This window comes from Bos taurus, chromosome 29 (assembly GCF_002263795.3).
Source record: "Bos taurus isolate L1 Dominette 01449 registration number 42190680 breed Hereford chromosome 29, ARS-UCD2.0, whole genome shotgun sequence".
Taxonomy (NCBI): domain Eukaryota; kingdom Metazoa; phylum Chordata; class Mammalia; order Artiodactyla; family Bovidae; genus Bos; species Bos taurus.
In genome coordinates this window covers 24685928-24702286 of record NC_037356.1, presented here as the reverse complement: position 1 = coordinate 24702286, position 16359 = coordinate 24685928, and the positions used below count along the sequence as shown (strand labels likewise).

At 41.4% G+C, this 16359-nt stretch overlaps 1 protein-coding gene and 1 pseudogene across 1 annotated transcript in view; both read left to right on the top strand.

Moving 5' to 3' along the window:
• LOC101906617 (uncharacterized) overlaps positions 1-3273 on the top strand; it is a 56299-nt pseudogene extending 53026 nt beyond the window's left edge.
• A 10761-nt stretch (positions 3274-14034) lies between these two features.
• The window catches only part of LOC107131959 (ubiquitin-conjugating enzyme E2 variant 1-like), a 38591-nt gene continuing 36266 nt past the window's right edge, over positions 14035-16359 (top strand). Inside the window, exon 1 of the mRNA XM_015461172.1 lies at positions 14035-14064. Coding sequence (XP_015316658.1) covers positions 14035-14064 — 30 coding nt within the window. The remainder of the gene's footprint in view (positions 14065-16359) is intronic.

The following is a 16359-nucleotide window of genomic DNA, read 5'->3' as shown; positions in this document are numbered from 1 at the left end:
GCTCCTTCTTTCCTCTGATACTCTACAGAATAGCCCTTGACTTGCTTTTTTTCTGTAACCATTCTCTCTGGGTATATATAAGCAAATATATATATTTGGGTGGGGGAGGGGAGGAGAGACTACTTTTTTGAAAAGTTCATGGGATTAATGGTACTATTCAATAACTCATTTTTCACTTGATATCCTATCTTTAAATTCAGAAGTAGATGTTTACCTTATTCTTTTTAATAGCTGCATAATGTCCTATAACTTTCCCCTTTTCCTCCCCTTTCCCTTTTATTAAAAAAACCTTATTGAGTTATATTTTAGATATAAGAAAATACACCTATTTAAAATGTGCAGTTCATTGAATTTTGACAAATGTATGTATCCTCCCTGCTAGTCAAGACGTAGAACATTTTTATCACCTCCAAAATTTCCCTCACAGATATTCTCTCAAGAATATGTATATTCTTTTGTGAAATGACTGTCAGATTTTTTGCCCATTTGAGAAATGGATTGCTGTCTTCTCCCTGAGTTTAAGTGTTCTTTGCATTTATTCTGGACACAAGTATTTTTCCAGGTATGTGTATTGTGAATACTTTTTCCTAGAAGTATGAGACTTGACCTTTCTTTTTCTTGACACTCTTTCTTGAAAAATCAAAGCTGTTAAGTCTGTTAAAATTCAATTCGTATTTTTCTCTTATTGCTAGCGCTTTTCTTTCATGTTTAAGAAATCTTTCGGCAGATTTCCAGAAGTGTTAGCACATGTTAACACTGGCATGTGCTTCCATGCCCTGCTGGGTTGCCAGTCAGTGGGGATCAGCTGGCACTGTGAGCTCCTTCGCGGGGCAGCCTAACCATCTCCACTGACTGCTTGGGCAGGGAGAACCTGAGGGCCTGTGCCTACTTCCTGGCCCACCTCCACAAGGATCATATGAAGGAATTAAGAGGCCCTTCCTTGAAAAGAAGGTTGAAGTACAGATGAGGAAACTGAGAAATCCGAGAGGTTAAATAAGTTGTCCAAGATCATGAAGCCAGTAAGTGGCAGGACTCGGATTCCCCCCAGCTTGAAGGTTTACTTATACTGTTCCCTGTTACTAAAGGGTTGTTGTCAACTAGCCCAAAGTACAGATTTGGAGGAGAAACAAATTATATTAACTGAAACTCCTACCCAGATTTCTTTCATCGATGAAGCATCAAGTGAGAAGGGAGAGATTGTTGTGACTCTCTGACCATCTGGTCCTTGCCCAGGGTCAATTATGTTTACATCTCAGGGTAGTAACAGAACTGTCATACCAGGGGTATGTCAGACTGGCAAAAAGAGAAGCTGCCAGAATGGAGCTTCTGCACTCTGTGGGCAGAGTACAAAACATCCAGAGTGTGTACTTAGATACTGCTTTCTGCAGTCCAAAATATTATCAAATTCCCAGTCGAGAAGGAGGGTCAGTAAGTGGAATGTCAGAGCTGGTTTGAAGCTGGGTGCTTGGTCTGTACCATATGGTATGGCTGAACTGCAAAGCAGCTGATGAGTAGGGGTATTCACCAACCTTAGCGACGAGTCAGAGTCTAGGTTCACGAGGATAATCTAGACATGTTTAGAAACATGCCTGACATCCTTCATAGCATCACCGACTTGATGGACATGAATTTGAGCAAACTCCAGGAGATAGTGAAGGACAGGGAAGCCTGGCATGCTGCGGACCATGGGGTCGCAAAGAATTGGACATGACTTAGCGACTGAACAAAACCAATAGTTCTTCATCATGTCATAGAAGACTACAGCACTCAGATCCATGAATGTCAGCATTCAAAGGCAGAGGAATATTTTCAGTGGAATAAGTTACCCTGCGGACTTACTTCCAAAAATAGAATTTCACTCCATACCACCAGCATTAAGCCATTCAGTATGTGGTTTGGAGAAAGAGCCAGAAAAACCAATGTCACTGTGAGGACTGGACAGAGTTCTTACAGAGGTCCCCCCCTCCTTTTTTTTTTTTTTTTTAAATTCACTCCTCCTACAATGAGATTAAAGATACTTTGAGCCACATTTGTCCTATGAATGTAACCAAACTCAGGTTTCACTGCTCCCCACTCAAAAGTCAGTACCCAAGGGGCAGTTGTGGGTAGAAAGGAAAATTGTTTTTAATCAGAATGCCGGAAATCTGGGGAAAAGGCAAACTCTTGCTCCCCCCAAAACTACCTTCTGAACCAGATTCTGCTCAGTCATGAATGTTTTTAAAGGGAAAAGGGGAATAATCTTGGTTAATCATTGAGATTGGTATTCAAACTCAGCCATCTTCCACTGTGAGCAAGTTTGTTGACTCCTTGAGATCTTTCTTTAGATGTTATCTTGTTCACACAGTTGGTTCATGAGATTACTGAAAGAGGAAGCTAGGGGAGAGACCTAGTCATCTGTTAATTACTTATGCTTCATTTCTACTACTTTTGATCTGAGGAAAGAGCCAACAGGTTAGGCAAGGTATTGTGTGAGCCAAGAAAAGTGTGCCAGGGCTGGAGATGAGCAAAGCATGGGGGTACCTGGTTGAAAGTTAGTGACAATGTAGCTTCACTAAAGTGACCAGAAAGGGGGTTTCCTGCTGAGGGCAGTTTCCCGCAAAGAGCTGCTTATAGCCAAATATGTGAATGACATATCCAAATGTCATTCTAGTAGGCACAGTTATAGATGAAGTTAAAGAAATCTTAAAGCCTTCATGCCAGTCTTCCCAAGGTATGGAGCCAAAGTATAAACCACTTGGAAAATTGAAGAGAGCTGGAACAATTCACATGGGCTTTCCAGGTGACTCAGTGGTAAAGAATCTGCTTGCCGAGTCCGGAGATTCAGGAGATGTGGGTTCAATCCCTGGATCATGAAGATTTCCTGAAGAAGGAAATGGCAACCACTCCAGTATTCTTACCTGGAAAATTCCATGCTCCGAGGAGCCTGGCAGGCTACAGTCCACGGGGTTGCAAAGAGTCAGGCATGACTGAGTGACTAAGCACACAGAACAATTCACGTAGGCTTAGGAGGGTGACAATGATCTCTTTGATGATCCTCTCCCAATACGTTAAAGGCACAGGTTCCAAACCATCAAACTCTTCACCCTGAGGTATTTCCCATGATGAGTGCGATATCATAAAACCAGCCTGACAAACTCAGAAAGCACAGGAAAAGCAGAAAGAATGCCAACCTCCCTTTGGGCAAATGTTATAGATTGTGAAGACTCCATGAGTGAAAGTGAAGAATTAGAAATCCCAGTTTCATCTCAAGGATTTTCCTTTAGATTGCTTTGAATTTTATAGATCAATTTGTGGAAAACAGACATTTTAATAATATCGAATCTTCCAATCTGTGAACATTTTAGTCTTCCTTAATTTCTACCAGTTCCATTTTTTTTGTTTGTTTTTACTATACTGTTCCTAACTTATTTTGTTAGATTTATCCCTAGGTATTTCATATTTTTGATGCCTTTATACATGATGTATTTAATAATACAAAATCATTTTTTTCTTTGCTTTCACCATTTAAAAAATGCCATTCTGTTATAGTTTGGCTTGAGAAATCATTGATAATCCTTATCTTCATTCTTCTAAAGGTGTTGTATTTTTTGCTCTCTGACTGCTTTTTAAGATAGTCTCTTTATGATTGGTTTTCAACAATTAAGATATGCCTCGATGTGTGCTTTTATAGGTACTCTGCCAGGTCACAGCCTCTAGGGAACTCACATGTCTCCTCGCACTGTGCAAACTTCCGCAGTTGTTCAGCTGACAGCTCTGGAGGGCTTGTTCTTTGCCTGGACTGTGGAGTCCCACCCGTGTGTGTGTGGCTTAATATTAATATTCACAGGCTCACAGTACTCTACGCAGATTTAGAGAGTTCTTCCACTGTGTAGCTCTCTTTTCAGTACTTTTCCTCACAAATTCTGATTGTCTCAGCCTCTCTGAAATTTGACTTTTCTCCTCTGTTCCATGAAACTACCATACTCTGGATTCGCCTTGTCTGCTCTGAGATTTGGAAAATGCCAGCGGAAAGAAATCTGGGGTAATCATCGTGCTTAACCCGCAGCCCTGAGCTAACTCTTATCCAGTGTGTGAACATAATTGTTCCATTTATTTGTTCAGTTTTCATGGTAGTTTATAAGAGGGTTAGTCCAATATTTTCCTTCCATTTAAAATATCAAAGAAGAGGGAAATTTTCCTTCCCCCCATGATTTGTTGGTAGGATGGCTATATAATTTGTTATATATATAATTTATTGTCTAAATCTGAAATCTTCTGAGAGTTAAAGAGTATTCTTAGTAATTACATGGACCCTAGAGGGTCCTTAGGTACCATAGGTTACTAAGATTCTGAATATAGATGCAGTGGGCCCTTCACACCCTTGGGTTCCATATTTGTGGATTCAACCAATTGCTGCTCGAAATACTCCAAAAAGAAAAAAAAAAAATCCGGAGAAGCTCTAAAAAGCAAAGCTTGAATTTGCCATATAGCAGCAACTATTTACATAAATATTTACATTTTATTCACAACATTAACACAGCATTTACATTGTATTAGGTATTATACGTAATCTAGGGATGATTTAAAGTATTCAGGAAGATGTGCATAGATTATATGCAAATACTACACCATTTTATATAAGGGACTTGAGGATCCTCAAATTTTGTTATCTGTGAGGGGTCCTGAAACCAATCCCTCATGGATACCGAGGGATGACTATATAGCAAACATTCTCTTAAATACCTGCTCTCAAAATGAGCTCAGTTAGCTGCCGGGTGCATAATGGAAATTTAGGGACAGCATACCTATTATAGGAACAGATGAGCACCACATTTCTTTGGTTTAACTCTCCAGAGAATTTTGAAAGCCTCTAATAATTTTATTATTTGTGGGAGGAGCTTATTTTTCCTACTATATTTCAAAAAATATGAGTCTTAAAAGGGGTGCAAGTTATAGACTTAAGAGCCAATCAGGTGTTATAGCAACCTTTTCACGTGTGAAATTCAGGATTGTTACAGACAACAGCTGCAGATGATACAAAGACCAACAAAAATCTTTTAATGGTGGAGTTGGTGGTGACATAATGAAAAGAATGCTGCATATAATTTCTAGAATGTTGCCAGTTATTTGAAATAAGGCCTTTAACAAGTTACTATACCTGTTGCAATTTCAAAGGCTTCATCTGTAAGTACCCACATATTGATTTCCTGTTACATACATATTTCTTACCAAATGCCTAGGGCTGATGACTCCAGATAGAGGTGACTGACCAAGCATAATAGCAACGACCTTGTATTGAGTGTTTGCTACATGCCAGGCTTGTGCTAAGGTGTCACTTGCATTATTTCATTCAACACTTAAAACAACCCAGTAAGGTGGGAATATTTTGAGTTTAGCAATGAGGATACTGAGGCTCAGAGGAGGATGAGGGGGATAAAGTCACATGGGTCACATAACTATTAAGAGCAGAATCCAGGAGGTGTCCATTTGTGCAAATACCAGGGGCTTATCCTTTCCATGGCCTCCTTCCCGAGGACATTGCCTTTGTGGCACGAATATTAATGAGGTGAATGAGGAGAGAGGTGAATGAGGAAGAGGTGAATGAGGAAGAGGCCAAGGGGTGCCTTTCTTACGGAAGAGAAGCGCTGGTTTAGAATGCTGTACTGCCAAGAGCACAATTGCTTGACCTCTCTGAACATCAATTTCTTTCTTTCTTTCTTTTTAACATTTATTTGGCTGTGCTGGGTCTTGGTTGTGGCATGTGGGATCTAGTTCCCTGACCAGGGATTGAACCCAGGCCCCCTGCATTGGGAGCACGAAGTCTTAGCCACTGGATCACCAGGGAAGTCCCTGGACATCAGTTTCTTAATATGCCAAATGAGAGAACTGGATTAGATGAGCCCTTATAAAATTATTTTCTATGTTTCAATAGTCTCATCTTTCCATGAAGTTGAGTCTTAAAAACTCAACTTCAAAATTTCTGAATTCTAAAAACTTCTCAACGCTTATCTTACATGCCACCAGGGGGCGCTATGCAGGAAAGATGAGCCAGGTTATCGTTCGCCACCAAAAACCCTGCTAGGATTTTTCTAACTCTCCCAGGAAAACCTAAGGCTTTCCTCAGACTTAGAAGCATGGCTTCTACAGAACAGATGCTTGATAAATATTTGCTGATGATAAGGAGGAACAGACCGGGTGAAGACGTGAAGGAGAAATCCAGAGAGCTGGGTTCTGGGTGCTCACCCTGCTACCAAGAAGCTCTGAGATAGTCATACAGTCTGACAGGGCTTTGGTAACTTTTTCTGTAAAAGGAGAATAATGGGGTTATTGGAGGAAATGAAACCATATATTTAAAAGCACCTTGAGGAGGACTTCTCTGGTAGTCCAGTGGCTGAAATTCCATGCTCCCGATGCAGGAGGCCCAGGTTCAATCCCTGGTCAGGGAACTAGATCCCACACATCGCAACGAAGACTTGGCACAGCCAAATAAATGATAAATAAATATATATATTTTTAAGTTAATAAAAGCACCTTGAAAAGTATTAAGTGTTGTATAAATATGTTGTCGTTGTTTATTCACTAATTTGTATCTGATTCTTGTGACCCCCATGGACTGTAGACTGCCAGGCTCCTCTGTCCATGGGATTCTCCAGGCAAGAGTACTGGAGTGGGTTGCTGTTTCCTCCCCCAGATCTTCCCGACCCATGGACTGAACCCGTGTCTCCTGCTATTGAGCCACCAGGGAAGCCCATATAAATATGACAAGTAAAGAAATGTCCCTATGAAAACAAACCCCCAAAACATTCTACTCACCTGTACATTATCCTCCTTAGTAAATGTTGCCCCCAAGCCCTGACACCATGCACTTTTTGCCAAGGGCTTCCTCGTGTGTTCACTTGCTTCTCTTTCCTGATGTTGACGCAGAGACGATTTTTAGCCTAGTTAGCACATTTCTGGACACAGGGGCTACTCATGGGGCAGCTGGTTGTATGTCCTGGTTGGGCCTGAGATGTATCCAAATTCTTGCTGTGATAGGGTATTATATACACCCTTGGTGTGTTTTTTTAATCCATTCAGTCTCTGGCATTCAACACACACCCAGAGATCTCTCTGGAAAAACTGGGGAAGTTGGTTTGAGTCACACCCACTGGGTCTGCCATGAGTTCTTGATAAATTACATGTTCCTCCATGGCACCTCTTACTTCATTTCCAATTTAGCAAGAAGTGCGTCTTAAAATTTAGAAATACGTAACTTATAAATATGCTTTCAGTGCTTTCTAGCCCCAAAACACAAATCTCTGTGCTTTCGCTGTCCTGAAATATATTCTGCTGAGATGATGTTTTCCTCTTCCTCTTCTAGACTGCCCCACATAGATTAATCTTCTTCAACACCTTTAGAGTCAGACCATTCCTGGAATCCCCAAACTCCAGTGTTTTCCCACTTCCCATTAGAAAGCGGTCAATTTCCTCCAGAGCCCATGATGTCTACCCATCTCCGTTTGCAGCCCACACTGCTTCTGTGTCTGTCAGCTGCACTCCAGTCCACTTGCAGTTGCCTCTGACTTAAGCACATACTCCAGACTCTCCTGCCTCTGCTCCTGTCTTTCCATTCCTACCTGCATATGGCCAAGTCCTGCCCATTCTTCCAGGCAGAGTTTAAATACCAGCTCTTTTGTGGAGTGATTTCTTCTTCTCAACTCTCAGTTGGTACTATCTGCTCTAGGGAGCTATGGCTTTCTTCTCCCTGTGTTAGATTTATCTCTGTATACCCACAGTATCAGCACATGATAGATTCCCTATAAATATCCGCTAGGCAACACAGATGAATGGAATTAATCTAAAGAGCCTTTAGGGAGTATCCCATTAGACTATGGATCAATCCAAAAATTAAAGGTTGTCTTTTCTTTAAAAGTAGTTATTTATAGTCATTTCTACTGTCTTAGTTCCCCAGCTGACCCCTTGCTGAGTTCTCTGCCTGTTTTTGCTTTTTTTCCACATTAAATGTACAGTTTATATCAAGCTCGATTGTTGTTCTTTTTTTTCCTGTTCCCACTGTTCTCATATCTCTTTACAATGTATGCAATTACATGAGCTGCCTTAGAGAATGAGATCAGGTTTTAAATCTTGTGATTAACCTTTCACATTAGGAGATTGCCAGCTCCAAATTTCTCCTGCACTTCTCTTGTTTTGCTTTGGACTAATTTCTCTATTTCATCTCTTTTGTTTTGTGTTACTTGGTAACTCGATTCTTAGCTGCATCCGACCAGCTTAGGAGAATTTCTTGCCTTGCTACGTTTTATAGAATGACTCGTTTGCATAAAATCAAACAAATCTATACATGTTGAAAAACACTCTGCATAAATCTGTCTGGTAAGAGTTTCCAGGTGGTTGCCAGAATTGCAAAGTTCTTGTTATTCTGATATTTTGAACACAGGATTTTAGGAGATGTTTTGAAATTTTACTGAAAATGCAAATTCCATGTATTTGCACATGGAAGATTTTCCTAAATAGACAACTACTTAGCTTTAAATTGGAACATGAAATTGGAAATCTTTTCAAATTCATAAAATGCTGAGTTTTTGGACTATATCTGTTGAATTCTTATTTTTATCCAATTTTTTTAATTATGAAAAGAAAAAATCCTTAGCGTTTAGAAGGCCAGTTTTGCGTGTGCCGTAGAAAGTTTTTTGCCACTGACCCAGCAAAAATGATAAAGATGTGTATTTTTAAAAATACATACACATGATACATTCCTTCAGGAAATGAATAATATATGAGTAAACAAGATATTAGATTTTTTAAAGTCTTTTTCTTAAGATCCTTGCAAGAACTTCCAAGAATACTTGATTTCCTGGCAGTTTGAATACAACTAACATGAACAATCAGTATTTAGACCTATGAAAGAGGTTCATTTATAGTAATTGGTTATAGACAACAGCCTAGGATAAAGTTAATTCCAACCTTATCTGAAAACCCTAACAGTGTTAAAATGGATGTCTAACGTGTTATTAGTGATATTTCATCTGAGGACCTTATCAAGTTGCACACAGCAAAGCCCTTGTCATTGATTTTTACTCCCCCAGTGTTAGGATATGTTTCATTAATGCACAGCACTTGTGTTCTGTGCTTTACATTTGGGAACAGATTTAAGTATTAAGTGCCTCTAATGTCTGCAGCCAGGGAATCCTCTCCGAATTTGTAACAGTGACCAGAACAGACCGCACTACACTCTCCAAATGGTGCAGTTTTGCATTTGAATGTCTGAATTATCCCGGTTTCTTAGAGACGACCACAACGCCAACATCTTAAATCCTCAAAATACTGTCCGCTTCATTGAATGCTCGTGATCTAAGCATATGTGTAATTATTCTGTAATTCTCCCCCAAATGTGATTCCTTGGAAATGCATACTAGGTTTCTCCTATTGTAAATGCAATGACTATTTCTTTGTGGCCACTTCTTTAAATACGGTAACAAGCAAGTCTGTGTGTCTGGGTGAACCGCCTTGATAATGATGATTTCTTCCCAAGCTCTCCTTGGGACACCCATTGGGGAAAATGTGCCCTGCATTTGTGTAAGAGCTGGGACCCTGATCACAAAAAGACCACTTAAGATGGTGTACATTACAACTAGAGGATTTCTCGCCAGAAACAGGCCTAATGTCACTCACAATAGCCTTAGAAATCGTCTCAGAGAGTAAGTTGGACTTTGCGCGTGTTACCAGAGCCAGCTGTGGTAATCCATGGCTGCGTACAGATTTTAGAGAAGAATAGACTCCCATGCTCCTTAAAAAAGCTTTGGATGTGGCCCACCATGGAAAATTAAAACATACACTTTAGAAACTGACAGCTGTAAAGAAAAGTGGTGGTGGAGGGGGTGGGAAGAAGTAGACCAGACGGTTGGGGTGTATTTTAACTTTGGTTTTTCTTTTAAAGATTTGCAGATTTTTCGGGAGAACCCATCAGTGGGAACCACCTTGGGGTTAGAGCAATTGTTGCAAACTGAGCTCCTGTGTATGTGGAAGTCTTTTGCAAATGGTTAATGCCCCATTCTGATGTGGCTGGGCTGTTGTTATTACAGCCCCTCATTAATTCCAAGGCGAGTCAGTTAATTTGGCCTTTTGGTTTAGCAGAGTGCAGTGGTTTTGTGGCTGTTTACTGGTAAATACAAACGAGTGAGCGTGGCGTTGGGAGTTGGGGGGAGGGCGGGGTGGGGGGAAGAAAGTCAGCTTGCAGGGTCATAGCTACACTGTGGATAATTTGGTAATCACTCCACAGCAGGTGTTTGTATTGAGTAATTCCTCCTCTTGGCATAATTTTGCAAATCACTTGGCTTTTACAGCCCATGCTGTTCCTGCAGCACCATTTCTAATGGTAGCGTTCCGAATGATCTCAGCATCGCGTGAGCAGGGACATTAGCTTCCTCCTGGTCCATGTCACTTACTTGTTTATTCTTGGCAATACAGTTTTTAGAAATTTAAAATCTGGGAGAAAATGGGGGGCTAGAGTAGGAAAGTCCGTCTTATTGATCATTTAAAAGATTTTTAAAGTTTGAATTAAGGGAAAGCTGTTTTGATCTTTTCAAAATTACGCAAGCCACAAATGAAGAAATGAAAAGTTGGCACCTTTGGCTCTGAAGAGGGGAAAACAGCAGCTGGAGGCAGGGGGAAGGAGTCAGGAAATGAAGGGCAGGGGTGGGCAACAGCCCTGATAGTAGAGGCCTGTCCTCTGCACTGAACAGGCCCTCACGAGCGATGCCGAGGCTGTGCCTCCATTAGATTTAAAGAGACCAATTGTATGTTGTAAAGTAAATTTTAGAAGTTTAAAAGCAACGAAGGACTGCTTATCGCTATTCTCTGGAACTCTGCATTCAATTGGGTATATCTTTCCCTTTCTCCCTGGCTTTTCACTTCTCTTTTTTCCTCAGCTGTTTGTAAAGCCTCCTCAGACAACCGCTTTGCCTTCTTGCATTTCTTTTTCTTTGGGATGGTTTTGGTCACTGCCTCCTGTACAGTGTTACAAACCTCTGAAGCTAAAGCTCCAGTACTTTGGCCACCTGATGCAAAGAGCCGACTCGTTGGAAAAGACCCTGATGTTGGGAAAGATTGAAGGCAAAAGGAGAAGAGGGTGGCAGAGAATGAGATGGGTAGAGCACTTCACTGACGCGATGGACATGAATTTGAGCAAACTCCAGGAGATGGTGAAGGACAGGGAAGCCTGGCCTGCTGCAGTCCATAGGATTGCAGAGTGTGACACAACTTACAGACTGAACAACAGCAACAAAAGAAATGAAAGAAAGAAATTATGAACTCAGGACCCACTGTGTTGCTTAGAGATTTGGATCGCTTCCCAAGGAAAGAATGATGTGTATAAGATCAGCAAAGGATTTCTGAGTTCTTCATGTCTGTTTATATTTATTTTTAAAGTACTGTGATGTATCATTTATCTGGATATTATTTATTTGTCAATCTGAAGAGAATGCAAATTTAAAACGGCTTCTGAGCAGTCAAAATATGTGTTCCTAAATCTGCTCACTAACTTTATGACTGAGAAAACCCCTCAATACTCACTCAGAGCCTAATTACTTGTACGTTACAAATACTTCTAACACATGTGGATATCCGCTTCTCCAGCTCATAAAAGATTAGCAGGAGCATAGCAGATGGGGAACAAATGAGGAGAAGATCTCAGACATACTGGGAGCAGTAAGAAATAATAGCTGACAGCTTGATTGTGAAGGGGGAGACAGAAAATCCATATAAAGCAAACATAACGTGATGAAAGCTTAGCAGTCTGGAACCATTAGGGGTTTATAATTTACCAATCCCAGAAGAATTCACTCTGTTGTAGGATAGAATAAAAACTGATGCTTGTAATTATGATTTCGAGTCATCAAGAAAAAAACTGTGTTGTTAAATGTGCCTGTCTTTTAAAAAGGCATATTTAGAATAATTTCCACTGGCACTGGCTAACATTAAAATGCAGGCCTTTGTGCTTGAAAAGCTGACCTTTGGTAGTTTGGAAATTTCTATTTATGTGGAGATTATTTCTCTCTCCATAATGCCAAATAATTAGTACATAAAAATTCCTTGTGCTCTGAGTTTTGGCATAGCCAAATGTTCTTACTCAAACTGAATTTTGTAACTATAATTCTTTCTCTAGTGACACACTGGTACAGTGAGGGGAGAAGAAACACTAAAATGAGCCAGAAAGGTTTTTTGGTCCCTGCTCTACCCCTGAGATGCCAGGTGTTACGGGGAAAGTCAATTAATTCTCTGGTGCTCAGTTTCTTACCCATTCAATGGGGTTCTCTGATTCCATATAATTTGACTAAGATTTTTTTGAGATAGTAGCTCGATAAATGATAGGTGATTCTCCTTGTGCTTGATTCAGAGACAGAGTACACAGGTTGCCTTCCATCCTGTGGGGATTAGGGAGACTCACCTCAAACTTTATCCTCACCAGCATCCTGTTAAGATATTTTAAAATGATTCTAAAAGAGCTTGGAGCCAAAAATGTTAATTACTTTTATTTCTGAGTGGTGAGAACACAGAAGATTTTTCTTTTCTTATGCTTTTCTCATACTTCCAACATTTCTAAAACAAACAGGTATTATGAAGAACAAAGTATAGAAGCTATTTTTAAAAATATAGACACAAAAGAAAAATTTGAGGCCTTTTAAACACTTAAAGAAATTCAGTCTTAAAGACAGAGCTCATTCAAAATGTTGTTGTTCAGTCGCTAAGTGTCTGACTTTTTGTGACCGCCGCGCCTCCCTGTTTCTATCTCCCGGAGTCTGCCCAAGTTCGAGTCCATTGAATTGGTGATGCTATCTAACCGTCTCATCCTCTTTCTCCCTCTTCTCCTTTTACTTTCACTCTTTCCCAGAATTGGGATCTTTTCCAATGAGTTGGCTCTCCATATTGGCTGGGCAAAGTATTAGAGCTTCAGTTTCAGCTTCAGTCCTTCCAATGAATACTCGGGACTGATTTCCTTTAGGATTGACTGGTTTGATTTCCTTGTAATCCAAGGGTCTCTCAAGAATCTTCTCCAGCACCACAATTTGAAAGCATCAGTTCTTCAGCACTCAGCCTTCTTTATGATCCAACTCTCACCACCATACATGACTGCTGGAAAAACCATAGCTTTGACAAGACGGGCCTTTGTCAACACAGTGATGCCTCTGTTTTTTAATACACTGTCTAGAATTGTCATAACTTTCCTTTCAAGGGGCAAGCGTCTTTTTTAATTTCATGGAAACTTGGCAACTGTTTTCTCTGCCACATTCAAGACTCTCAAAATCAGTGGCAATTTTTCAGACTTGAGGAGTAGCAGTGGCATCCAGCAAACCAGGGAAATGACATTAAAAGAAAAGTCCCCAAATAAACAACCACTTGTAACCCTGGACTCCCAGCTGCCTCTGTCTTCTAGATTATCATGGCAAAATATCCTCCTTGCTAGGAATAATCTTCATTGTGACTTGTCAAACACTAATAAGAAAGGAGCATTTTTCTAGACTCCGAATCTCTGGGTAATTTCCCCAGGATCATCTCCTTGGGTGATTGTTAGAAAATCTGCAGCCTACCCGAAACCTGTCTAAAAACAGTGGAGAAATAGGAAAGGATCCAGGAGGCTGATGAAGCTCTGTGGATATTTAATGTCCCAGGAAACTGGGCTGCTTGAATGCTAGCAACTTGGAAACCAGTCGACTGCAGTTGAGGAAAAGGGGCCTGGCTGGGACAGCCCCAACTTGGCAACAGCTTGTGGGGAGTAAATCCTCTCACTCAAGGTTTTGCTTAATCTGAATACATTCAGTTTCAAAATCTGCCCTTGATCTAAGCCCCTTAAGCTTCTGGGGGAGGACTAAGGGCCTTCAGGGTCAATGCCAATAACAAAAGATGAGAAAAATGCCCCTTTCCTCATATCTCATTGCTGCGTTCTATAAATTGTTAACTTACTGCAGAAAATGTTTCCTTTCAATGAAATTGTCTTTGAGGATCCCTCCTCCCTTCATTTTAAGATGACATTGAATGCCTCCTTTTTTTAAGACGTTCAACATGGTTAATAGAAGGAACACCAGACAAAAGGTTAGAAAGCCTGAGTTATAACCCTGAAGGTGCCCCACCAGCAGTGGGACTGTGGCAGATCAGCTGCTCTGAACCTCAGTGTCATCAGTACAGTGAGGTATTCGGGCCAGACATATTTTTCTCCTAACTGTGGTCTTTGTTCAGAGAAGGCAATGGCAACCCACTCCAGTACTCTTGCCTGGAAAATCCCATGGACGGAGGAGCCTGGTAGGCTGCAGACCATGGGGTCGCTAGGAGTCGGACACGACTGAGTGGCTTCACTTTCACTTTTCACTCTCGTGCATTGGAGAAGGAAATGCAACCCACTCCAGTGTTCTTGCCTGGAGAAACCTAGGGACGGAGGAGCCTGGCGGGCTGCCGTCTATGGGGTCGCACAGAGTCGGACACGACTGAAGTGACTTAGCAGCAGCAGTAGTGGTCTTTGTAGCACTTGTCTTTAAAGGTACTTTCTCAGGGATGTGTGTTAGTCACTCAGTCGTGTCTTACTCTTTATGACCTCATGGCCCTGCCAGGCTCTTCTGTCCATGGAATTCTCCAGGCAAGAATACTGGAGTGGGATGGAGTTGCTGTTCAGTCGCTTAGCCGTGCCCAACTCTTTAGACCCCATGGACTGCAGCACACCAGGCTTCCCTGTCCTTCACCATCTCCCAGACTTTGTTCAGACTCATGTCCATTGAGTCGGTGATGCCTCCAACCATCTCATCCTTTGTCATCCTCTTCTCCTCCTGCCTTCAATCTTTCCCAGCATCAGGGTCTTTTCCAGTGAATTGATTCTTCGCATCAGGTGGCTGAAGTACTGAAGTTTCAGCTTCAGCATCAGTCCTTCCATGAATATTCAGGACTGATTTCCTTCAGGACTGACTGACTGGTTTGATCTCCTTGCAGTCTGAGGGACTCTCAAGTGTCTTCTCCAACACCACAGTTCAAAAGCATCAATTCTTCCACACTCAGCCTTCTTTATGGTCCAATTCATAGCCATGAAATTAAAAGACGCTTACTCCTTGGAAGGAAAGTTATGACCAACCTAGATTGTATATTCAAAAGCAGAGACATTACTTTGCCAACAAAGGTTCGTCTAGTCAAGGCTATGGTTTTTCCAGTGGTCATGTATGGATGTTAAAGTTGGACTGTGAAGAAGGCTGAGTGCCAAAGAATTGATGCTTTTGAACTGTGGTGTTGGAGAAGACTCTTGAGTCTCTTGGACTGCAAGGAGATCCAACCGGTCCATTCTGATGATCAGCCCTGGGATTTCTTTGGAAGGAATGATGCTAAAGCTGAAACTCCAGTACTTTGGCCACCTCACGCGAAGAGTTGACTCATTGGAAAAGACTCTGATGCTGGGAGGAATTGGGGGCAAGAGGAGAAGGGGACGACAGAGGATGAGATGGCTGGATGGCATCACTGACTCGATGGACGTGAGTCTGAGTGAACTCCAGGAGTTGGTAATGGACAGGGAGGCCCGGCGTGCTTCGACTCAGGGGGTCGCAAAGAGTCAGACACGACTGAGCGACTGATCTGATCTGATACATGACTACTGGGAAAAACCATAGCTTTGACTATATGGACCTTTGTTGGCAAAGTGATGTCTCTGCTTTTTAGTATGCTGTCTTGGTTGGTCATAGCTTTTCTTCCAAGGAGCAAGCTTCTTTTAACTTCATGGCTGTTGTCACCATCTGCAGTGATTTTGGAGCCCAGAAAATAAAGTCTGTCATTGTTTCAACTGTTTCCCCATCTATTTGCCATGAAGTGGTAGGACTGGATGCTATGATCTTCATGTTTTGAATGTTGAGTTTTAAGCCAGCTTTTTCACTCTCCTCTTTTACCTTCATCAAGAGGCTCTTTAGTGGGTAGCATTCCCTTCTCCAGGGAATCTTCCAACCCGAGGATTGAACCCAGGTATCCTGCATTGCAGGCAGATCCTTTACAGTCTGAGCCACAAGGGAAGCCCATTCCCAGGGGTAGGGTGATTATAATGAAATAAGTTTGGTGAACACTGAAGACCAAGTTGCTCCTTGGAGATTCACAGTCTTATTAGCATATTAAAGGCTCTGAGAAGTCCTGTAGTAGAGAAATTTTTTCAAATGTTTTCAAACCAGTATTTCCCAAATTTCTTTACTAAACCAGGAAGCCCTTTTGTCTGGTAATTCCCACTGTGAAGCCAGAGTCCCTTTCTGACAATGACAGAAAAGGTTCTGTGTCTGGTCTCCATTTTAGCAGTTACATGAGTATTTATGTAGAGGATGTGATCAAAGTCAAGGCATGATATATTTTACGTTGTTGGAGGCTCAAGATTGG